At 44.9% G+C, this 25,248-nt stretch overlaps 3 protein-coding genes across 6 annotated transcripts in view; 2 read left to right on the top strand and 1 right to left on the bottom strand.

Annotated features, from left to right (window-relative positions):
* Positions 1–6,187, top strand: part of MLKL (mixed lineage kinase domain like pseudokinase) — a 28,727-nt gene extending 22,540 nt beyond the window's left edge. Inside the window, exons 9-12 of one of the 2 annotated variants that reach the window (XM_032157898.2) lie at positions 2,252–2,403; positions 2,612–2,661; positions 2,916–3,056; positions 5,508–6,187. In XM_032157898.2, the coding sequence (XP_032013789.1) occupies positions 2,252–2,403; positions 2,612–2,661; positions 2,916–3,056; positions 5,508–5,542 (378 nt within the window). In that variant the 3' untranslated portion in view covers positions 5,543–6,187. The remainder of the gene's footprint in view (positions 1–2,251; positions 2,404–2,611; positions 2,662–2,915; positions 3,057–5,507) is intronic. The other variant, XM_032157899.2, reaches the window with a different exon arrangement.
* A 3,353-nt stretch (positions 6,188–9,540) lies between these two features.
* On the bottom strand, positions 9,541–14,448 carry LOC116470617 (lamina-associated polypeptide 2, isoforms beta/gamma-like). The gene is given in 4 exon segments (XM_058440384.1): positions 9,541–10,010; positions 10,012–10,864; positions 11,411–11,914; positions 14,397–14,448. Coding segments are annotated over 4 exon segments (1,767 nt in total). The 3' UTR covers positions 9,541–9,652.
* RFWD3 (ring finger and WD repeat domain 3) overlaps positions 11,434–25,248 on the top strand; it is a 45,597-nt gene continuing 31,782 nt past the window's right edge. Inside the window, exons 1-3 of one of the 3 annotated variants that reach the window (XM_032157897.2) lie at positions 11,852–11,987; positions 15,089–15,172; positions 15,686–16,205. In XM_032157897.2, the coding sequence (XP_032013788.1) occupies positions 15,688–16,205 (518 nt within the window). In that variant the 5' untranslated portion in view covers positions 11,852–11,987; positions 15,089–15,172; positions 15,686–15,687. Of the gene's footprint in view, positions 11,544–11,570; positions 11,647–11,851; positions 11,988–15,088; positions 15,173–15,685; positions 16,206–25,248 lie in introns of those variants that run through there. The other 2 variants (XM_032157895.2, XM_032157896.2) reach the window with 2 other exon arrangements.

Raw genomic sequence — 25,248 nt, 5'->3', positions numbered from 1 at the left:
TTTCTGCAAGTGACGTGTCAGTTACTGTTTTAAGAGCTGCCACATCTGGGTATGGTGGCTCACGCCTGTAATCCCAACAATTTGGGAGGCTAAGGCAGGTGGATTGCCTGAGGTCAGGAGTTTGAGACTAGCCTGGCCAACATAGTGAAACCCCGTCTCTACTAAAAATATAAAAAGTTAGCCGGGTGTGGTGGCAGACGCCTGTAATCTCAGCTCCTAAGGAGGCTGAGGCAGGAGAATCGCTTGAACCCGGGAGGCGGAGGTTTACAGTGAGCCGAGATCACGCTGTTGTACTCCAGCCCGGCCAACAAGAGCAAAACTCCGTCTCCAGAAAAAAAAGAAAAAAGAAAAGAAAAGAGCTGCCACATGGCTGGGCATGGTGGCTTATGCCTGTAATCCCCGCACTTTGGAAGGGAAGGCAGGAGGATCACTTGAGCCCAAGAGTTCAAGACCAGCCTTGGCAACACAGTGAGACCTCCCCCTCTTCAAAAAATTTAAAAATCAGCCAGTAAGGGTGGTGCACACCTGTAATTCCAGCTACTCAGTAGAGTGAGGCAGGAGGAAGATGGCTAGAGCCCAGGAGGTCAAGGCTGCAGGGAGCTATGTTTACGCCACTGTACCCTAGCCTGGGCAACAGAATGAGACCCTGTCTCAAAAAATAAAAAAGAGGCCGGGTGCAGTGGCTCACACCTGTAATCCCAGCACTTTGGGAGGCCAAGGCAGGCAGATCACGAGGTCAGGAGATCAAGACCATCCTGGCTAACACAGTGAAACCCCGTCTCTACTAAAAAATACAAAAAATTAGCCAGGCATGGTGGTGGGCGCCTGTAGTCCCAGCTACTCGGGAGGCTGAGACAGGAGAATGGCGTGAACCCAGGAGGCAGAGCTTGCAGTGAGCCGAGATTGCACCACTGCACTCCAACCTGGGCGACAGAGTGAGACTCTGTCTCAAAAAATAAAGAAAGAAAGAAAGAAAAAATTGCTACAAACCATTCCCATCAGCTGTTTACTGTGTAGTCCACTTACCGCCTTGATCCTGCCCAGAAGCAATCTAACAATCAGCAGTCATTTTTGTTTTTATCATCAGCAATGTTACTAAGAGCCATAGGTGACAGCCTACCTGTATCAGATTTCCAGGGGAACAGAGCTAAGAAGTTCACTGGAAGTCAGATTTTCATACAGAAGAGGAAAAGATTTTGTGAACTCAGTGTCCGCAATTCCCAAATGCTAAAAGAATTTTAGCAGTTTTCTTTGTCATCCATAGGTGGTTTTCTTTCTTCCAGTCCTACGAGTGTCAGAGACAGCCCTCAAATAATAGCAGACAGGCCTTTTTTGCCTTTCAGATGCCTTTCCCCCTCTGCGATGGTGATATAAGTACTCCCAAAACACTGTTTCTACTACTCTCACGCTCTTCATCCAGCCTGACTGTAAGATGCGCTATTCCGCCTTTCATCCCTGGTATCCCATACGGCACTAGATGTAAGAGAATGTCAGTGCTCAGGAAACGTGTGAGCAAGTGAATGAATGAATGAATGAAAGGGGGATGAGCCATCTAAGTGCCTTATCCCTTTTCTCACATTGCCCCTAGATTTGGGTACCTGGCTGAGTTTGGGGCTGGCAGCCTTCAGCATACCAATGGTGTCAATGACAGGTGTGCATGGGACAAGAACATATGCTGTCATGATTGTGCTACGGTTTCTTTAAGAACACCACATGACCACGGAGGGCTGGGGGGATGACTCACACTCGTCATGCCAAAGCCAAAGGATCAGGCTGACCCCCCATAAAGTCAGATAGCACAGAGGGGATGCCCCATGCCATTTTCCCACCTGCTTCTCTGGGAAAAGGTGAGCCAGGCAGTGGCTCTCTGACCCCTCTCCACTCTCACTGAGTGGAGTTCATTCCTCAACTGAGAAACCCCTACATTTTAACATAGTCATACTGGCAACAACTACAACTTAGCAGGTCTTACCGGTGCTTTATAACCATTATCTCAAGTAATCCCCCCTGTCATCACCCCATTTTATAGAGAAGAAATATCTTTGTGTTTCTTCTCTTGGTCACTGCACTATGATAAGTTGAACCCATAATGTTAACCAATAGAGTAGCCACACAGACAGAAGTCACTACAGGAAATAAATCCCTAAGGTAAAAGACAATTCCCTGGCAATTGTGTGTAGCAACAATCCCTGCCCTTTACTCCTCTACCCAAGATCTTGCTTGTTTCTTTCTAAGTTGCCTCTCTATCTAGCTTGCAGGATTTGAGTTGAGGAAAACACAGACTTCCATCAGTTTGGAAACTACAAGAGAAAAGACAGACGGAGTCAAATCTACAGCATATCTCTCACCTCAGAAACTGGAAAATATATTTTATCCATATGATGTAAAGTCTGAAATATACAGGTACGCTCATGTTCTGGTACAGATTCTAACTCAGATGTGCGTAATAGGAAAACCCAAATCAAACTCCTCCAAAGACCACCTAAACTCAACTCTGTTGAACGAAATTGGGTAGTAATCAAAAAATTCACTGAGTTTTCTGGCAGTGGCTAGAGGGACAGGGGAAAGGGGAGACTAGCTATGGTTGTTCAATTTCTTGGTTTTCTTTTAGCTTTGGAATCGTCCTCTGGGAAATCGCCACTGGAAAGATCCCGTTTGAAGGTGAAAAATGTGAAGGCTGGCTCAGCCAGTGGTGGAGTTGGGTCCCCTTCCAATAGACCAGAAATCCCCCAACAGTGCTGCCCCTGGCAATTTGTTGTTTAACGTGGGAACTGCCTGGGCTGGTCAGTGGAATCGTTGGAAGCTCTTGCTGTTTCCATACTCAGAGTCCCTAGTTCTGATGTCAGCCATCAGCATCCAGAGAGATGTACGCGTACCGGAGCAATTTTTTGAGGCTCTCCTGCTATCATTTCCAGGCCTTAATTCTGATGAGATCTACGAGCTGGTGGCTGTGAAGCAGCAGCAGCAGCCGCTGGGTGAAGACTGCCCTTCAGAGCTGCGGGAGATCATTGATGAGTGCCGGGCCCATGATCCCTCTGTGCGGCCCTCTGTGGATGGTAGGGTTCTTTCTGGTGTAAAGAGCGTGAGCCCCATGATTATTTCACACTTGTGAAAGATTTTCTTTTCACCAGCTCCAAGGCAGTAGTTTACAACGAGGTGTGGTTTTATCCAGGGAACATTTAGCAATGTCTGAAAGCATTTTTGTTTGTCATAAGGCCAGGGAGGTAGGATGGGGTGTGCTACTGTCATCTAGTGAATAAAGGCCAAGGATGATGGCTGGGCGCGGTTGCTCATGCCTGTAATTCCAGCCCTTTGGGAGGCTGAGGTGGGCAGATCACTTAAGGTCAGGAGTTTGAGACCAGCCTGGCCAACATGGTGAAACCTCATCTCTACTAAAATTAGCTGGCCATGGTGGTACATGCCTATAATCCCAGCTACTCAGGAGGCTGAGGCACAAGAATCTCTTGAAACTGGGAGGTTGCAGTGAGCTGAGATCGCACCACTGTACCACTGCACTCCAGCCTGGGTGACAAAACAAGACTCCGTCTCACAAAAAAAAAAAATGTTGGCCAGGCGCGGTGGCTCATGCCTGTAATCCCAACATTTTGCAAGGCCAAGGTGGGTGGATCACCTGAGCTCAGGAGTTCGAGACCACCCTGGCCAGCATGATGAAACCTCATCTCTACTAAAAATACAAAAATTAGCCAAGCGTATTCGCACATGCCTGTAGTCCCAGCTACTCGGGAGGCTGAGGCAGGAGAATCACTTGAACCTAGGAGGCAGAGGTTGCAGAGTCAGGACCACGCCACTGCACTCCAGCCTGGACAACAAGGCAAGACTCTGTCTCAAAAAAAAAAAAAAAAAAAAAAAAAAGAATGCTATTCAACATCCTACAATGCATAGGACAGCCCACCACACAAAGAACTCTCTGGTGGCCCCAATGTCAATAGTGTAAGGGCTTCCAAAGAGCATTGTTTTATCCAAAGTGGGTTGGAAAGGCAGATTACTTTCTTCCTGCCTATTTCCTTCCTTTATTTTTGTCTGTATCTGTCTATTTTTTTTCTTTTTTCATTTTTTTTTTTTTTTTTAGAGAAGAGGTCTCATTATGTTGTCCAGGCCAGAGTGCAGTGGCTATTCACAGGTGGGATCATGGCACTCTATAGCCTCGAACTCCTGGGCTCAAGTGATCCTCCTGCCTCAGTCTCTAGAGTAGCTGGGACAACAGGCACCACCACAGCAGGCCTTATCTCGTTGTCTTTTTGTCTTTCTGTCTGTCTTCTTTTTCCTCTCTCTTCCTCTATTTTTGCCTATCTTTCTCCTCTTTTCCTTCCTCCTTGTCTGCCTTCCTTCCTTTTTTTCAGCATCGTTGGGATTATTTCCTCGAGGCAGACTTTTGTCTCACCATGTCATCAGTTGCTTCTCCATAGCTTCCTTACACTGTCTACCTCCCTGGAAGCATCTCTCTCTCCTATCCTAGACCTAAATCTCCCAGACTTTCCACAAAGCCCAGACAAAAGGAGAAGGGGCCGGGCGCGGTGGCTCACACCTGTAATCTCAGCACTTTGGGAGGCTGAGGCAGGAAGATCACTTGAGGTCAGGAGTTCAACACCAGCCTGGCCAACATGGTGAAACCATATCTCTACTAAAAATACAAAAAATAGCTGGGCATAGTGGCACACACCTGTAATCCCAACTACTCGGGAAGCTGAGGCAGGAGAATTGCTTGAACCCCAGAGGCAGAGGTTGCAGTGAGCCAAGATCACGCCATTGCACTCCAGCCTGGGCAACAGAGCGAGACTCTGTCTCCAAAAAGAAAGAAAGAAAGAAAAGAAAAAGGAACTAAGGAGCCATGAGTCCAGACTTTTGAGGCAGCTTCCAAGGATGTTCTCTCTACTTACAGAAGTCTCTAGCATGAGGACTGTTCTTCAAGGCCTTCTCACAGATGGTCTGTTGGGAAAACCTCTCACGCTACCTGAGAGGGTCTCATCTGTCATCTCTCCTCTCCCTTCATCCACATCCCTACCTTTCAGAATGAAAAATCAAAGTCACAGCATAGTTTCTGTCTGAAACTTTCTCTTCACCACCACAGAGCAGAAGCGCAGACTTAATGATGCATCCTGAAAAATTGGTCTTTGGGGTGGATGAGAAGCCAACAGTGATTTACACAGTGCTGTCCTCCACTTCACTCTCTCCTCTGTCTTCTGCCTTCTTCTACCAAGCTCCCTTACAACCTAGGGTCCTCCTAGTATTAAGGAATCTAACACCAGAGAGTAATTCACACTAAGATGTGAGTTTACCCCCTCCTATGAGGTGTTTGTGTTTTAAAAGTTGATCAAGTAAGAGAACTTTATATCACAAATACGTGAGTGCTGATGGTGGTTTAGGCACCAGCCAGACCAGGGGGAATGCAGTTTCTAAATGACTGTGCAATGTAGAAATGTCTTTGTGTTTCTAACTTGGCTCTCAGCTGCCTACTCTGGTCTAATTTTCTGTTCATTCATCCACAGAAATCTTAAAGAAACTCTCCACCTTTACTAAGTAGTGTATCAAAATCTAAACCAAGGAGTCTCTGGACAAGAAGCTGGGAGAGGCACAAACTGAACATCTCTCTCATATCCTTTGGCATTGGGTTATTTATGGGTGCAAGGAGTGGGCACACTTCTCTGTTACAAATAGAAAACAATTCCAGTCATACAGGACACATCCCACTCCAAATGATATTTCCAAAAACATACCTCTGACAGTAACTTTGATAGACGGTTTGTCAAATGTATCTTTCTGGGTATCCGCACCTCTTGGCAATGTAATTTGCAGCTCCTCCCATCCATAAATGAAGTCTCTTTCCCCACCATTTGAATCTGGGCTGGCACTGTGACTTGATGTGATCAATAGAATATGGAAGAAGTGACTGTGTGCCAGTTCCAAACCTAGACTTCAAGAGGCCTTATAAATGTCTGTTGGAACCTTACCCAGCCATGAACATGTTGAGTGAGAATGCTGGAGAATGAGAGACCATATGAAGCAGAAACATGCTTTCCTAGCTGAAGTCATAAAAGACCAACCAACATGGCAGCTAACACATGAATGAGACCAATCAAGACCAGAAGAACCACTCAAGCAGAGCCCAGCCCAAATTGCCCATTCACACAATCAGGAGCTAAATAAATTACTATTGTCTTAACACTAAGTTTTGTGGTGGTTTGTTATGCAACAGAAGTAACGAGGCAGAAACTGTTCAATTCTTCCTCTTGCCCAAGGAATCAAGTACAAACTTCCTATTCGGATATCCATAGCCTTATGGATATCCCCCATGCCATACTTTCCAATCAGATCCCAGAGTTCTCCTACCAGAGATTGCAAACTCTAATACCCATAGGGCCTAGGAAAGAAACTAAATGAATGATTTGAGCCTGGAGGGGGCTTCAGTGAACAGATGAGCAAGAACAGCGTCTCCTCAACTCCAGTCTATACTTTGTCACATAGAATGGGATCCCAACATTTCCACAGCTTTCCATTTTGTCAAAAGACCTAGAAAGTTGGATTTTTCTGTGATGTCCTTATTTTTAAAGGTTAGTATCTCATTAAAAATTATTTTAGGTTGGGCACGGTGACTCACACCTGAAATCCCAGCACTTTGGGAGGCCAAGGCGGGAGGATCATCTGAGGTCAGGAGTTCGAGACCAGCCTTGCCAACATGGGGAAGCCCTGTTTCTACTAAAAATACAAAAATTAGCTGGGTGTGGCAGCCACATGCCTGTAATCCCAGCTACTTGGGAGGCTGAGCCATGAGAATCGTTTGAACCTGGGAGGCAGAGGTTGCAGTGAGGCATGATTGCACCACTGTACTCTAGCCTGAGCGACAGAGTGAAACCCTGTCTCAAAAAAAAAAATTATTTTAATGCTGATAGGACAAACAAAATATGTCCACATAGGAGCTGCCAGATTTTAATCTCTGCCAGACTCAAACCCATGTTTGTGGTGCTTTCATTCTAGATTCTTTTTTTTTTTTTTTTTTTTTTTTTTTTTTTTTTTTGAGAAGGAATCTCGCTCTTTCACCCAGGCTGGAGTGTAGTAGCGCGATCTCGGCTCACTGCAGGCTCTGCCCCCCCAGGGTTCACGCCATTCTCCTGCCTCAGCCTCCCGCGTAGCTAGGACTACAGGTGCCCGCCACTTCGCCCGGCTAATTTTTTTGTATTTTTAATAGAGATGGGGTTTCACCGTGTTAGCCAGGATAGTCTCGATCTCCTGACCTCGTGATCTGCCCACCTCGGCCTCCCAAAGTGCTGGGATTACAGGCGTGAGCCACCGTGCCCGGCAGATTTTTTTTTTTTAAGACGGAGTCTTGCTCTGTCACGCCCAGGCTGGAGTGCAATGGGACAATCTTGGCTCACTGGAACCTCTACCTCCTGGGTTCAAGCGATTCTCCTGCCTCAGCCTCCTAAGTAGCTGGGATTACAGGTGCTCATCATCACGCCCGGCTTTTTGTATTTTTTAGTAGAGATGGGGTTTCACCACGTTGGTCAGGCTGGTCTCGAACTCCTGACCTCAGGTGATCCACCTGCCTCGGCCTCCTAAAGTGCTGGAATTACAGGCGTGAGCCACCGCGCCCGGCCTAGAGTTTCGCTCTTGTTGCCCAGGCTGGAGTGCAATGGCACGATCTCGGCTCACTGCAACCTCCGCCTTGCAGGTTCAAGTGATTCTCCTGTCTCAGCCTCCCAAGTGTCTGGGATTACAGGTGTATGCCACCACACCTGGCTAATTTTTGTACTTTTAGTAGAGATGGCATTTCACCATGTTGGTCAGGCTGGTCTCGAACTCCTGACCTCAAGTGATCCGCCCGCCTCAGCCTCCCAAAGTGCTGGGGTTACAGACATGAGCCACCACGCCTGGTCTCATTTTAGATCCTATACCTTTGTTCATGGTGTGTGCTTTGCCTAGGATACGCTAATCCCTGCCTTTAAAGTTACATTTTTTTCAGAACTCATTCTAAATCATTCAACAGCAAATGTGCTAGCCATTGCTTCAATCACTGAGAAGACAGCAATACAAATACATTTGGGTCTTGTATTCTAGTAACCATCTCTGGTGAAGAAAATTATGGCTGATTTCTATTACTATTATTATTATTATGAAACAGGGTTTCACTGTGTTGCCTAGGCTAGTCTTGAACTTCTGGGCTCAAGTGATCCTCCCACCTTGGCCTCCCAAAGTGCTGGGATTACAGGCATAAGCCACCACACTCGGCCTTATGTTTTTATCTTTTACTTATCCTTGATTTTTTTAAAACCTAGAACATGGTTTTTTTCTATAGATAAAAAATGCAGAAGAATATACACTTAATATGATTATTTTGTAGAACTTATTGGCAGGTATTACTGTTTTACTATTTTCCTTCCTTCCTTTTTTTTTTTTTTTTTTTCAGAGGCAGGGTCTGCTGGTCTGGAACTCCTGACCTTGAGGGATCCTCCCACCTTGTCCTCCCAAAGTGCTGGGATTACAGGCATGAGCCACCATGCCCAGCCACTGTTTTAATCTTTAAAATCATTTGTTCTATTTACCGTAGGCGTTGCAGTGAAAATTCTCCCTGGTGTATGAATTATTCATACTCTGGCAGACCCACAATTATTATAGGTGAAGTTACTATACGCCTGATAAAGCTTAATCTTCAGGGCCTTTTACTTGCACAGGATGTCTTCCAAAGCCCTGTACCTGATTTTTCCCAACACATGTATGAAAATTTCCAGATACACAGAAAAGTCAATACAATTGTACTCTGAACAACCGTATACATACCTACCACCTAAACTCTACAACTAACAATTTATTATATTTGTTTTATCACATACCTATTTATCTACTTGTGCCTCTTTCTATCCATTAATTCATCCTGATTTTTATGCACTTCATTCCTAAACACTTCAGCATTTATGCCATTAATTGGAATTTCTCTCTCTATGGGCTTTTTTTGGGGGATGGGGGGGCGGGAAGGTAAGTTTTTGCTGTGAAAAATTTGTGTGAAATGCACAAATCTTAAAGATAGCATTTGATGAGTTTTGACAAATGCATACATATGAGTAATCCAAACTCTATCAAGATCATGAACATTATGGCCAGGTGCAGTTGCTCACGCCTGTAATCCCAGCACTTTGGGAGGCCGAGGTGGGTGGATCACCTGAGGTCAGGAGTTCTGGATCAGCCCGGCCAACATAGTGAAACCCCACCACTACTAAAAATACAAAAATTAGCTGGGTGTAGTGGCACGTGCCTATAGTCCCAGCTACTCAGGAGGCTGAGGCAGGAGAATCACTTGAACCCAGGAAGTGTAGGTTGCAGTGAGCTGAGATCGTGCCATTGTACTCCAGCCTGGGCAACAGAGCGAGACCCTGTCTAAAAAAAAAAAAAAAAGTTCCAGAGCTAAAAAAGATTATTCACGTGGCACGAAGTGATCTCCTACTAGTCCAAAGTTCAAAAACATTTTAATAAAGTCCATTTATACATTTATATATCTTTTGTTTGCTTTCCAATGGAATGCTACGTTTATTGAGGCAAAATCACATTACTTTTAGTTCTTGGAGTCAAAAAGCATACACAAATGTTCTTCAACACAGTTATTAAAAATACAAGACCAAGTTGAATGTGCCAGAGATACCATTCAGTTGGGTTTTCTAGAGTCATCAGGAAGAATATCAGAGAAGGGATTTACGTGGTTGGTTTCCACAGCTTGATAGACCAAACACACACACAAAAAAACTGCCACAACAAATAGCAAAATTTTTATCCATACAGGAATGGAGCATCCCTTTTTTTTGTATTTTCTCACTTGACATAAGGGAACATACTTAGGAACATATGTAGATGAAAACAACTCCTCCGTCCTCAAATCACTGAGTTCTAATGGCCGGCCTGCAGCTCCTTTGATTGTTCTGTGGCAACTAGCGCTAATTCTTGTTGGTGTAGCTGCTTCATAGGGGAACATTTCCTTAAGAATATCCCTTTCTACTCTTCTTTCCTGTTTTTTCTCCCACTTCAGCTCTTGTCAATGGTTTCTTTGGTGTTCTTCTGGGTATGTCTGAGAATTCAGTGACTGGCAGAATAGGAAATGCATGCTTGAAATTTCCAGTCACCCTATTGACAACTAAGGATTTGTTGTTTGAAGCCATTATACTTTCAGCTACAGGAGTACTCGCTGAAATTACTGCTCCATCTATACGAAAATATTCTGAAGTGTGCACCCTTTTCCTTGGAGTTCTTCTTGACCCTCTTGTAGATTCCCTAGTTAATAATGCCTGCAGAGGTCCGCCTTTTGAAGATCCACTTGTCCATTCAGTCCCAGTTATTCCAGCTTGAGAATAGCTCTCGTTGTGCTGAACTCTTCTTTGCTTGAGGGTTACTGGAGTCTTTGCTCTGCTCTTTAGCGGTTCTCTCTTCTCTAACTTGAGCTCCATTTTAGAGTCTTCTTCATTGTCACTATATCTGTCAGAATCATTACTTCCATTCTGCCTTGTATTTTCTGCTGAAGAAGAAATCATTGCTGAAGGAGAAGATCTTGATTCTGTTCCCTGCTCCCTCAGTTTCAAAAGCTTTTTCTCATACAGCTTCCTGGTTGTTCCCACAATAGGACCAGGATTCAGTCCGTATTTCACAAGCTGATCCAAAAGATCTTCATTAGTGAGTTCTGTTAAATCTAGATCGTCTTTATCATCTTGTCTGGGTTTATCAGTTTTCTTTGTGGCCTTCCTGCCGGCGGCGGGCTCGGAGCCGAGACGGCTGTGGGCTCGCGCTCCTGGTACGTAACTGGAGAATTCCGGGGGCCCCTTGCTGTTGGCGCTGGCGGCGAGCGGCGGCCCTAACAAGTAATTTGAGACTGTTTAGTAGCTCAGATCCCTTGCAGCGGTTTGAGATTGAAGAGATTGTGTAGGCAAAGTCTTTTGCGTGAGCTCTTCAACCCCAGGAGAGGATACATATGAACTGGACTGTCCTACGCCTCTTTACAGGCTCCGAAATTCAAAATATTGAAATATTTTGAAATTATTCGATTAGCTACTATCCTTTGGATACAGATAATTCCTTCACTAACGCGTTAGGGATAAGCAGCAGGAGTCAGTTTTAATGTTTTCATCTCCATTCCAAAATGGACCGAGAAATCATATAACTTTCTCCCGCCAGAAAGTTCAAATAAAACGCGCTAAAAAAAAAAAAAAAAAAACCGTCCCATTTTTCGGGGCGGGCGCAAGATGACGGACGTAGATTCCTGCCAATTGTAGGAGGCTTCCTCGAGCGCGGTCCCGCCTCGTCAGTTTATGAACGACCAGCCAATGAGAGCGCCGCTGCTTCAGCTAGCGGGGGACCCATTGAAGAAGAAGAGTAGGTATTGGCCACAGCCTAGGGCTTCTGTTCAATAGGAGCATGCCTGCCGGCGGCTCTGGCGGGAGCTTGAGCAGCTCCGGAAGTGGCAGTTGGCGTAGGTGCTTTCGGAGTTCGGCCGAGGTAACTACCGAGTCTTCGGCGGGTTCGCGAGCCCGGCCGCGGCCTACTGGTTTCAGGTGAGGAGGGGTCTTCCTTCTCCTCAGGCCTTGGGCCTCTAGCTTCGGGATAAACTTCCCCATGCCTGATTCCTGGATTGGGATTCTGGAGACACCCCACGAGGTGGGCTGCACGCGGGCTTGGAACCCGGCGGCCTGAGGGGATTCGGGCTCTCGGGGCGGCGCCAATGGTCGGGGCTGAGGAGCCCGAACCCCCGCGTGTATCTGGGTTGCTGGGCATGGGGGCTGGGCAGGCGGGAGCTCGGGGCGATCACGGAAGAAGCCGAGTTCGCTGCTGCTGCGGGGCCTGCCCTCGCCGGGGTGGGAGGTCGCCCAGCCCTTCCCCCGAGAGCCTAGCCTCGGGCTCCTTAGCGGCGTTGCCTGCGCCCGCTCTGAGCGCCGGTTACTTCATCACTTTAAAGTTGACGGAAGAACTTCATTTTTAATTTCATCACGGAAACTGGCGTAGACTTGTATTATCCCTATTTTACAGGAAAACAAGTTGAGCCGAGAGTTTAGGAAACCCGCCCAAAGTTTCTCCATGTAGTAAAAGAACAGGGATTTAGTTTCTTTCTTTCTTTCTCCCATGTAGTAAAAGAACAGGGATTTGATTTCTGTCTTTCTTTCTCTCTCTCTCTTTTATCTTTCTCTCTCTCCCTCCCTTCCTTCCTTTTTCCTGTTAAAGAGACGAAGTCGGGCCGGACGCGGTGGCTCACACCCGTAATCCCAGCACTTTGGGAGGCCGAGGCAGTCGGATCACCTGAGGCCGAGAGTTCGAGACCAGCCTGACCAACATGGAGAAACCCCATCTCCCAGCTACTCGGGAGGCTAAGGCAGGAGAATCGCTTGAACCCGGGAGGCCGAGGTTGCAGTGAGCTGAGATCACGCCATTGCACTCCAGCCTGGGCAACAAGAGTGAAACTCCATCTCAAAAAAAAGAAAAGAAAAGAAATCTCCCTGTTGCACCCAGGCTGGAAGAGCTCACTGCAGTCTCCAACTCCCGGGCCCCAGGGATCCTCCCACCTCAGCTTCCCACAATAGCTGGGACCACAGGTGCGCGCCACCACGCCCGGCTCATTGTTCTATTTTTCTTTTTTCTTTCTTTTTTTGAGATAGAGTCTCGCTTTGTTGTTCCTGCTGGAGTGCAGTGGCGCGATCTCCGCTCACTGCAACCTCTGCCCCCCGGGTTCAAAGGATTGTCCTGCCTCAGCCTCCCAAGTAGCTGGGATTACAGGCATGCACCACCACACCTGGGTAATTTTTGTATTTTTAGTGGAGACGGGGTTTCACCATATTGACCAGTCCGTCTGGTACTCCGACCCCAAGTGGTCCGCCCTTGGCTTCCCAAAGTGCTGGGATTACAGGTGTGAGCCACCGCGCCTGACCTGTTCTATTTTTCTTTTTTGGTAGAGATGGGAATTTCACTGTGTTGCCCAAGCTGGTCTCGAACACCGGAGCGTAAGCGATCCATCCGCCTGGGCATTTCAGTGTCCAGGGATCACAGGCGTGACCCTCTGCACCGGCCAGAGCAAAGATTTGAACACTTGCCCTGCCCACCTCCTCTCAACCTTTAATTGAGGGGCTTTCATCCTGCCTGTTGTGGCCATTGATTGAAGCCTGAGTAACAAAGATGACAAGTCTGAGGTTAACATTTTAAGCCCTACTCACAGCACACATGAAAAACAGCATTTGTGTGACATGCTCAAGGTTTGGGGTGCCCAGCCCGTGGTCTCTCGCTCTAGGCATCTCCTACTGGCCTACAATGGTTAGGAAGCTTCAGCTCCAGAACTGCATCGTTCTATAGAACTTTGTGCAGAGAGAAAAATGTTCTGTATTTCTGCTGTCCAGTATAGGAGTCACCCGCCCTATGTGGGTTTCTAGCACTTGAAATGTGACCTGCGCGACAAAGGAACTTATTTTATTTCTTTCTTTCTTTTTTTTTTCTTTTTTTAGACGGAGTCTTTCTCTCTCTCCCGGGCTGGAGTGCAGTGGTGTGGTCTCAGCTCACTGTAAACTCCACCCTCCGGGTTCAAGGGATTCTCCTGCTTCAGCCTCCCAAGTAGCTGGGACCGCAGGTGCACACCATCACGCCTGGCTAATTTTTTGAATTTTTTGTATTTTTTGTAGAGACGGGGTTTTGCCGTGTTGCCCAGGCTGGTCTCCAACTCCTGGTCTCAAGCTACCTGCCTTAGTCTCCCAAAGAGCTGGGATTATAGGCATGGGCCACAGCTCCTGGCCGAACTTGATTTTTATTTAATTTAAATAACCATATGGGAGTAGACAGTGCGGCCCCCTAGATTCTGCTCTTTTTAGTCCATTTCTACCCTTTGTCTTCCTGAAGCCTGAGTTGCTTAATGTCTCTTGAGTACATCTAGAAGTAGCTTGGGCCTTATGTTCTGACAAACAATTCTTGGGAGACTGTCGTTGTACCCTAGAAACATTAAAAGCTTTTAGTTAGCCAGCTGCAGTAGTTCACTCCTGTAATCCCAGCACTTTGGGAGGCTGAGGCAGAATGGTTGCTTGAGCTGAGGAGTTCAAGATCGGCCTGGGCAACGTGGGAAACCCCATCTATACAAAAAATGTTTAAAACTTAAAGTATTTCACATTGTTCAGTTTGCAGACCTTCTTTCCCACTTATTTTCACTACTGTGCCACTCTCCATCCTGAGTGTAAGCCTGTGTGGTTCAAACCTCCAGTTTTCTCCTGCATAGGGGGAGGAGGGCTTTGTTTTGTGTTTTCATCTCCACTGCTACCACTCTTGCCTAGGTCTCTCTGATCTCTGGTCTGGACTCCCACAATAGCCTCTATACTGGTCACCTAGCTTATGCTCTTGCACCCCTACAGTGCATTCCTAACATAGAAGAAACTCCTTACCAAGGCCCATGGGCCCTTTAATGATGGTGTCCTGTTCATCAATCAAACCCATGCTCATCAGGGACCTATGCACTGATTTCCTTCTGAAACTCTTCCTTGGCTGTTTGCATAGCCAGCTTCTTTTAATCCTTGATGCCTCAGCCCAGTTTTCACTCTTTAAAAGAGTACTTCCCTCACAATTGTGTCTTAATTGGTCCTCTTTGTCTTCTCAACCCCAAACATCATAATCTATAATTTTCTCATGTATTCGTTTATTGACATCTTACTTGTTAGAATCTAAACTCTGATACATGGGGTCTTAGCTGTCTTTGCCTCTAGGGTGTCCTGTCTGCATAACAGGTGCTTAATAACTATTAGTTGAACCCCCATTTCCTCATAAGTCAGATGAAAATAAAAGCACGTGCCTTACTTCACAAAGTAATTGAGGGGATAAGTTATACTGATGTACTTTAAAAACTAGGTGGTAGGGAGGCACAGTGGCTCAGTCCTGTTGTCCTGGTGCATGAGGAGGTAAGACCAGGCATTCAAGACCAGTTTGGGCAACATAGGAAGCCTTCATCTATATAACCAAAAAAAAATTAACTTTTTTTTAAATTTAAAAACTAGGTGGTAGTTTTCAAACTGATAATAATGGAATTAAAGATAGGAAACATGAAAAGAACATAGGTGCTTAATAAATATTTGTTGAATAGGCTAACATGATGGAATTAGAGATGGAAAACAAAAATAATGAAAGGGATAGGATAAAGTTTGCTCAGCCTTTTTGGAAAAACTAGGTAAGTTTCCATTTGGAGTTAGTAACACAGTTAATTTTGCAAGTGTAAAAAATGTCCTTTCTCTGTTTATCCTTTGTAACTGCTGCTGCTATGAAAGATTAATATTGCCTGCTAAAATTAGATACCTCATTATATGCATTTGATTTTGGTGAATGTCCATATTCAGCTGGAGACAGAACTGCAAAGTGTCTGAGAGATTACTTTTAGACTCAGTAGTTTAATCGCTTTGGTTTATAGATCTTTCTATTTTGGAAGATATTACTATGATCACAGGACTTCATGTTTTCTAAGGGCAAACTGGAAAACTGGTTGTAAATGCTTGTTATAGAGAAGGAAGTCCATTACCAAATACTTCTGACTTAAAATAAGTAGTTAAAATCTTCTCTTGAAGCTTCTCAGTCGTGCTAAGAATGATATTAAACATAAAATGAGAAAGATTAAATACAATTCTGTCACCTACATAGTATATTTTATCTATTTTATTAATACTTTTTACAAATACTGTTTCTCTAGTGATGGCTCATGAAGCAATGGAATATGATCTTCAGGTGCAGTTAAATCATGCTGAAGAACAGCCAGCTCCTGCTGGCATGGCCAGCAGCCAAGGGGGACCAGCCCTCCTCCAGCCTGTTCCTGCTGATATGGTCAGCAGCCAGGGGGTACCATCCATCCTCCAGCCAGCTCCTGCTGAAGTGATCGGCAGCCAAGCGACACCACCCCTGCTCCAGCCTGCTCCACAACTGTCTATTGACCTGACAGAAGTGGAGGTCTTGGGAGAAGACAATGTGGAGGACATCAATCCAAGAACTTCAGAACAACATAGGCAGGGATCTGATGCTAATCACACCATCCCAGCATCTTCGTTGCATTCAATGACCAACTTCATCAGTGGACTGCAGAGACTTCATGGCATGCTGGAATTCCTGAGACCTTCATCTTCAAACCACAGTGTAGGGCCAATGAGAACAAGAAGGAGGGTATCTGCTTCACGAAGGGCTAGAGCTGGAGGGTCTCAGAGGACAGACAATGCCAGGTAAATAAATATATGGATAAGTCTGTGATCATTGCTGTACTAGAAATTATGAAACTGAGGCTCTGCCATTCGAGGACTGACAGTGTGACTTTTGGCAAGTCAGATAACTTCTGACCCCCAATTCCTCATAGGTGGAAATAAAAGTGCTTGCCTACTTCTCAAAGTAATGAAGGGATAAGTTAAACTGTTGTGCCGTGAAAACTAGGTGGTAGTTTGTTGGCAATCTCTGTAGAGATTGGCTGTTCTTCAGATTGTGTCTTGTACACCAAAAATTCTTTCTTCACTTGCAAGTCTCTACTCACCCAAATTCATTATTCACTGGCATTCCACCTAGAGGCACAATTAATTAATTTGCTTTCATAGTCTTGGTTTGAACTTGCCTCTTGAAGGGCTTAGCTGTCAAGTCTTGACAGGGTTATTATGAAGAATAACAATTGCCTATACCCTGTCCGTTTTTTGGTTTTTTGTTTTTGTTTTTGAGACGGTGTCTCACTCTGTCACCCAGGCTGGAGTCCAGTGGCACGATCTCGGCTCACTGCAACTTCCATCTGCCAGATTCAAGCGATTCTCCTGCCTCAGCCTCCCAAGTAGGTGGCATTACAGGCGCGTGCCACCACGCCCAACTAATTAAACCTGTCTGTTTTTTTTGTTTTGTTTTGAGATGGAGTCTTGCTCTGTCACCCAGGCTGGAGCGCAGTGGCGCAATCTCAGCTCAGAGAGGGCTTTGTTCAGGGTCTAATAGCTATGGAATAGAGGAGTTAGCACTGGTATTGGAACCGGGATCTGCCCTGTTTTCTACATAGGCAGATGGAGGAAGAAGCTTCGATCAAATCCCTTTGTTTTCTCTTTCTTCTTCTTTTTATTATTGTTATTTTTGAGACAGGGTCTCACTGTGCTGCCCAAGCTGGAGTTCAGTGGTGCAATCACAGCTCACTGCAGCCTCGACCTCCCCAGGGTCAGGCGATCTTCCTGCCTCAGCCTCTTGATGATTAGCTGGGACTACAGGCATACACCACCATGCCGAGGTTTTCTGACACTGAAAATATTGAGATAGTACTAAAAAGTGATAGCTAGGTCATCCATTACCCATGTTTTACAAATGAGGAAGCTGATGGGATAATTTGTGATTTGGTTGTGATAAGGCTGGAATTGGAATTGTGCCTTCTGAATCTGGATTCAGCATTCTTTTTCATGGATCCTGCTGATTTTAACGTTGGGGCTTGCCATGACTGTGGCTCCAGTGTCCGTAGTGCCCATCAAGGATGACAGATGTCTAGTTCTGTGTTGACAAGAGTTGCAAATGCATGTTACTCTGGTTTTTTTTGTTTGTTTGTTTTTAAGACAAGAGTCTTGCTCTGTCACTCAGGCTGGAGTGCAATGGCGCAATATCAGCTCACCACGACCTCTGGCTCCCGGGTTCAAGTGATTCTTGTGCCTCAGCCTCCTAAGTAGCTGGGATTGCACGCGTGCACCAGCAGGCCTGTCTGTAGTCTGTTATTTTAAGATGTCATTACTCACATTATAAAGGCAGGGTAAGATTTCATACATTTGTGTTATAGGTGAATGCACCTTATGGTGTAATTTGGGGACCCTGCCAAAGTAAATGGGCTAACTTTCCATGATTGAGAGTTGTGAGTGGTGTTTCCAGGAACTGGCTGACTGTCAGGAGGCCTCTTGCAAGTCCTCTGTCTTGCTTATCCATGCACTCATTCTTGTTGGGGGACGCAGGATGGATTCCTCTTGGTCAGGCACAGTGGCTTGTATTAACCAACTTAAGGGTGACACTTATAAACCAGATGCCAACTTACAAAGAAAAACAGAACCACTAGAGAGCCACGCAGAAGCCAAACTCTATTGAGAAAATTGCTTGATGTGGCTGGGCATAGTGGCTCACGCCTGTAATCTCAGATCTTTGGGAGGCCAAGGCAGGCAGATTCCTTTAGGCCAGGAGTTCGAGGCCAACATGATGAAACCCCATCTCTACTGAAAATACAAAAAATTAGCCGGGTGTGGTGGCACACACCTGTGGTCCCAGCTACTTGGGAGGTTGAGGCGTGAGAATTCCTTGAACCTAGGAGGCGGAGGTTGCAGTGAGCCAAGATCTTGTCACTGTACTCCAGCCTGGGTGACAAGAGTGATTCTCTGTCTCAAAAAAAAAAAAAAAAAATTGCTTATAGAATCTGCTCAGGGAATAAGTTATACAGAATTTATATGTTGAAAGATGTCAGTCAAGCTATTTGGCAGCCATAATCTGTCTCCACAAAGGGAATAACCTAAAAGGTCAGGAAGTGTGCAGTTCATTGGAAATAACATCAGTTCTGGAGCCAGATAAATGTGATGAAAACTTTTTTCCCTGAAGTATGACCTTTCCCAGGACTAATCACTTACAACTTCTGAATTTCTTTTTTTTTTTTTTTTTTTTTGAGACGGAGTCTCGCTCTTTCACCCAGGCTGGAGTGCAGTGGCGCGATCTCGGCTCACTGCAGGCTCCGCCCCCCGGGGTTCACGTCATTCTCCTGCCTCAGCCTCCCTTGTAGCTGGGACTACAGGCGCCCGTCACCTCGCCTGGCTAATTTTTTGTATTTTTAGTAGAGACGGGGTTTCACCGTGTTAGCCAGGATGGTCTCGATTCCTGACCTCGTGATCCACCCGCCTCTGCCTCCCAAAGTGCTGGGATTACAGGCGTGAGCCACCGCGCCCGGCCTGAATTTCTTGAGATAAATTTCTCAGTGTGGTGTTTGACATTTACTCTTCTGACAGACTGTCCCCGGGCCAGGTGTTGAAAGCCTGGGCCAAGGTGAACAGCTTTTGACTAACAGTCAGCCAAGAAGCCAAAGGTATAGAAAGCTAAGTAGTAAGCTTATTCTTCCCAACAGGCTTTGCTGAGGTCACAAACTCCTTTCTGATTTGTTTGAGGCGGCTTCATTCTGGCAGCGGGGGTCATCACTCATTCATCAAATATTGATAACACTCCTCTGTGTGAGAGACTAAACTTTGCTCTAGATATATTGGTGAATAACACAGATCACAATATTGTTTTCATGGAGCATATGGAGTCTAGGACTACAGAGAGTAGGGAAGGAGCAAAATTCAAAGATGGTAAGTGCAGGGAAGGAGGAGAATTTCTTGGGTTGTAAATCTGTGCTCCCAAGGAGAAACCCTAGCACTGCTTCCTGTTTTTCACAGTTCCCCTTTCCTGTGTTCTTGCCTGACTTTGGAAATTCTTTGTTACATAAAAGCAATATTAAAGAGTGATTTTTTTTTTTAATCATCTATCACTTTTTTACTGGGTTCTATGTAGAATTCTATTGATACACATGTCAACACCCTAACTCTAGTATATATTTGATTAAATCCTCTTATAAAATGCTTTTCTTATGTGTTTAGTCTCATGGTAGCTATAGCTGCTGTTCACTTAGAATCTCAAGAAATGGAGTTGGTAAACTTGCTTAGCCCCGTTTAAAAAGAAAACCTGGCTAGGTGCAGTGGCTCACACCTGTAATCGCAGCATTTTGAGAGGCCGAGGCAGGCGAATCACCTGAGGTCACAAGTTCGAGACCAGCCTGGCCAACATGGTGAAACCCGCCTGCCAACATGGTGAAACCCTGTCTGTACTAAAAATACAAAAATTAGCCGGGTGTGGTAGCGAGTGCCCATAATCCCAGCTATTCAGGAGACTGAGGCGGGAGAATCGCTTGAACCCGGGAGGTGCAGTGAGCCGAGATTGCGCCACTATACTCCAGCCTGGGCCACAGAGCGAGACTCTATCTCAAAAACAAAAAAGAAAACCTGGGTGATGTCAGTGAAAATGGCAGAGTAAGGACCACAGAGAATTATCTCTATGAAAGTAGTGAAACAACTGGCAGAATTTGTCAGGATCAACTTTTTCATAATTCGGGAAACTAACCAAATGCTTATAGCAATCCAGGGAGTGATTATTAAAGAAAAACAGCTGAATCTCATTGAGCTCTATGGCATTTCTTATTCTTGTCCCCTTCTCCAGCTCCTTGGTAGTGGTGAAAATCATCTGCCTGTAATCATAGTAAAAACCAACAGCCTGGCAGGCACCAGAGGGATTGGAGCACCTTCAAAGCCTCATTCCCAGAGAATTATCTTTATATGACCAGTTTGGTGGTTCTCTGGAAAACCACATTTGCAAGACTACTCTTGATTCAGAGCAATGCAGAGTGTGAAAAGCCTAAATCATTTTCCCTGGGGCCTGCCTGAGGTAATGGATATTCAGTGGGATAAGCAATAAACTAACCAATAAGAGGGAAAGGAAAATCTAGGAATGAGATCAATTCAGTCACATCTTCTAAGTCTAGTTCTCTTGCTGTTTCTAGCACATCTGCAGTTACTTCCTTAACTGAAGTCTTGAGCCCCTCGAAGTAATCCATAAGAGTTGACATCAACTTCTTCTAAATTCCTGATAATGTTGATATTTTGGCCTCCTCCCATGGATCATGAATGTTCTTAGGGGCATCAAAGATGGTGGATCCCCAAGGCACAGTGGCTCATGCCTATAATCCCAGCACTTTGCGGGGCTGAAGCAGGCACATTGCCTGAGCTCAGGAGTTCAAGACCAACCTGGCCAACATGTTGAAACCTTGTCTCTACAAAAAATACAAAAATTAGCTGGGCATGGTGGTGCATGCCTGTAGTCCCAGCTACTTAGGAGGTTGAGGTGAAAGGTTCCAATGAGCCAATATCGTGACACTGCCCTCCAGCCTGGGTGACAGAGCCAGACCCTGTCTCCAAAAAAAAAAAGAAAAGAAAAGAAAAAGAGTGGTGGATCCTTTCAAAGTTTTCAATTTACTTTGTCCAGATCCATTAGAGGAATCGCTGGCAGCTATCATCTTAAGAAATTTTTTAAAAAAAGATTAAAAAAGCTTTTCCCCACAGCTAAGAGTCACAACAAAATATTTCTTTTCTTTTCCTTTGTTTCTTTCTTTCTTTTTTTTTTTCTGTGAGACAAGGTCTCACTCTGTTGCCCATGCTGGAGTACAGTGGTGTGATCATCGCTCACTGCAGCCTCAACCTCCCCGGGCTCAGGTGATCCTCCATCCTCCTGCCTCAGCCTACAGAGTAGCTGGGACTAAAGGCACAAGCCACCACACCCAGCTAATTTTTTCTGTTTTTTGTAGAGATGTTATTTCACTAAAGTACTGAGATTACAAGTGTGAGCCACTGTGCCCGGCCTTATTTCTTAAATAATAAGTCTTGAAAGTTGGGCTGCATAATATGTTATGTTAACAGACATGAAAATAACTTTAATCACCTTCAGAACTCTTGGTTTACTGGGTGCATTGTCAAAATCACCTTCAGAGCTCTTGGTTTACTGGGTGCATTGTCAAAATCACCTTCAGAGCTCTTGGTTTACTGGGTGCATTGTCAAAATTGCCTTCAGAGCTCTTGGTTTACTTTATGCATTGTCAGTTAGCAGTAATATGTTTAAAGGAATCCTTTTTTCTGAATAGTAGGTTGCAACAGTGGGCATAAATTGTAAGACATACTCTAAACAGATAAGCTGTTATCCAGGCTTTATAGTTCCATTTAGAGAGCACAGACATAGGCCGGGTGTGGTGGCTCATGCCTGTAATCCCAGCACTTTGGGAGGCTGAGGTGGGCAGATCACGAGGTCAGGAGATCGAGACCATCCTGGCTAACGCAGTGAAACCCCGTCTGCACTAAAAATACAAAAAATTAGCCAGGCGCCACTGCACTGCAGCCTGGGTGACAGAGCGAGACTCCATCTCAAAAGAGAGAGAGCACGGACAGAATAAATTTAGCATAATTTTCAAGCACCCTAGGATCTTCAGAACAGTAAAAGAGCGTTAGCTTCGGCTGGGCACAGTGGCTCACGCCTGTAATCCCAGCACTTTGGGAGGCTGAGGCTGGTGGATCACAAGGTCAGGAGATCGAGACCATCCTGGCTAACATGGTGAAACCTCGTCTCTACTAAAAATACTACAAAAAAAAAAAAAATTAGCCAGGCTTGGTGGTGGGTGCCTGTAGTCCTAGCTACTCGGGAGGCTGAGGCAGGAGAATGGCGTGAACCCGGGAGGCGGAGCTTGCAGTGAGCCGAGATCACGCCACTGCACTCCAGCCTGGGCAGCAAAGCGAGACTCTGTCTCAAAAAAAAAAAAGAGCATCGGCTTCAACTGAAGTCAACCAGCAGCATTATCCCCTAACAAGAGAGTCACCCTGTCCTTTGAGCCTTGAAGCCAGGCATTGACATCTCTCTAGCTGCGAAAGTCCTGCGTGGCATCTTCCAATAGAAGGCTGTTTCATCTACAGTTAGAATCTGTTTAGTGTAGATACTTTCATCAGTTGTCTTAGCTAGATCTTCTGGATAACTTGGTACAGTTTCAATGTCAGCGCTTGCTGCTGCTTCATGCACTTTATGGAGACAGTATCTTTCCTTAAACCTCATGAACCAGCCTCTGCTTTCTTCCAACTTCCTGCAGCTTCCTCACTTCTCAGCTTTCACAGAATTAAAGAGAGTTGGGGCCTTGCTCTGGATTAGGGATTGGCTTAAGGGAATGTTGTGGCTGGTTTGATCTTCTTTCCAGACCACTAAAACTGTCTCCATGTCAGCAATAAGGCTGTCTTATCATTCATGTATTCGCTGTTGTAGCACTTAATTTTCTTCGGGAACTTTTCCTTTGCATTCACCACTTGGCTGTTTAGTGCAAAAGGCCTGGCTTCTGGCCTATCCCAGCTTTTGACGTGCCTTCCTCACTAAGCTTAATCACTTTAGCTTAGTGATTTAAAGTGAGAGATGCCTGACTCTTCCTTTAATTTGAACACTTAGAGGCCATTGTAGAATTACTAACTGGCCTAATTTCAGTATTGTTTTGTCTCAGGGAATAGGGAAGCCCAAGGAGAGGAAGGGAGGGGAATGGCTGGTGGGTGGAGCAGTCAACATACACATTTACTGATTAAGTTCACCATCTTATATGGGTGTGATTCTTGCGCACCGAACTTGTGGAAATTACATAACACACTCGTAAATAACAGAAGAACAAACAAAACCCAACACAGGCAGATAGAAGGAAATAATAAAGATTAGCATATAAATAAATGAAATAGAGAATAGAAAAATGAGAGAAAATGAACTATCAAAAAGTTGGTTCTTCTAAAAGATCAACAAAATTGACAGACTTAGCTAGACTAACCAAGAAATAGAGAAGACTCAAAATACTAAAATCAAGAATGAAAGAGGACATGACTACCAAACAGGAGGGGAAATGACTGTGGGTACAGGGTCCCTTTTAGGTGGGACAAAAATGTTTTGGAACCAGGTAATGGTTATGATTATGATTACATAACCTTGTGGTTATGCTAAAAAAAAAAAACACTGAATTGAACACTTTTAAGTTGTGGATTTTATAGTATATTAATTATATCTCAATTTCCAAAAAAGAAAAACAACTTGATTGCTATTTCTCCTTTTGGTTTATTGGCATTTCTTTTTTTAAAAGGTCGAAAAATCTTCTGTCTGTTGAGTTGGACACTGAGTAGTGTTTATTTTATTCTAGTTAGCATTCGGTCAAAGCCCTAATTCGTCAATAAATTGCTGCCAAACTATTAGGAATCAAAATTTTTCTGTGTAAGCAGTCCCCAACAATGTTTCTGGGTAATAATCAATATTTAATGTCATAATTATTAAAACTTATAGTAGGTCACCTGTCAGTAATACTTAGTTGCCCTTTTGTTTTAAATTTTTTTAATAGAGATGATGTCTTACTTTGTTGGCTAGTCTGGTCTCAAACTTCTGGCTTCAAGCAATCCTCCTGCCTTGGCTTTCCAAAGTGCTGGGATTACAGGCATGAGCCACCAAGCTCAGCCATTTTTTTAATTTTTATTTTTTCTTCTTTTTTTTTTTTTGAAGATGGAGTCTCACTCTTGCCACCTAGGCTGGAGTGCAGTAGCGCAATCATAGCTCACTCACTGTGGCCTCAAACTCTCAGGCTCAAGTGATCCTCCTGCCTCAGCCTCCCAAGTTTTTTGGGTGTCATTTTTTTGTTTTTGTGTTTTTGAGACAAGTCTCACTGTGGTACCCAGGCTGGAGTATGGGCACCATCATGGCTCACTGCAGCCTCAATCTCCCAGGCTCAAGCCATCCTCCCACCTTGGCCTCCCAAGTAGCTGGAACTACAGGAACACACCACCATGCCTGGCTATATTGTGTATTTTTTGTAGAGATGGGGTTTCACCATGTTTCTCAGGCTGGTCTCAAACTCCTAGGCACAAGCAATTTACCCACCTTGGCCTCCCAAAGTGCTAGGATTACAGACATGAGTCACCGCAGCTGGCCTAATGTGTCTGTGTGTGTGTGTCCCTAGATCCTTCCTCAGGAACTCTTGGTTTTTAGTATAAAGTTTCATTGATTTGTCTGGGTGTGGTGGCTCATGCCTGTAATCCCAGCATTTTGGGAGGCCAAGGTGGGTGGATCATTTGAGGTCAGGAGTTGGAGACCAGCTTGGCCAACATGGTAAGACTCCGTCTCTACTAAATATAAAGTTTCATTAATTCTGTGACAAAAGTGGCCTCAAACTCCTCAGCTGAAACTGGAGTTTGCTTTGTTATTCCAGGAGTTAGAGAAACTGAGGTACAGTAGTGGTTATTTTAAACTTAGCCAGCCAAGATAGATTTGGAGTGTTAGACTTTTTTTTTTGATGCCATATTATCATTTATGTTTTTTATCTTAAAACTAACATTATTTAAATTTTAAAAGAAAAATACTGTCCTAAAATGAGAGATGAAGAAATTACAGAAGCCAGACCCTGTACTGTACTCCAAAATACCTTGGTCTAGGTGGCTACAATAGCAAAATCCCATGAGGCCATATTTGGGCAACAAAGCCCTTTTTCTTCTTATTCACTTTCCCTTTTCAGCTACCTAATACCAGCATACAGATTGCTGAGTTTGTCCTTTAAAGATACTGACAATATGGCCAGATGCCAGTAAAATAGAATTAGCTTTTAACGGAAGGATCAAGCTCTTGTGTAGGCTAATGTAGCAGTGGTTGAGTGGTAAA

This window comes from Hylobates moloch, unplaced genomic scaffold, assembly GCF_009828535.3.
Source record: "Hylobates moloch isolate HMO894 unplaced genomic scaffold, HMol_V3 SCAFFOLD_6, whole genome shotgun sequence".
NCBI classification, from domain to species: Eukaryota; Metazoa; Chordata; class Mammalia; order Primates; family Hylobatidae; genus Hylobates; species Hylobates moloch.
This window is presented reverse-complemented; position numbering and strand designations above follow the sequence as displayed.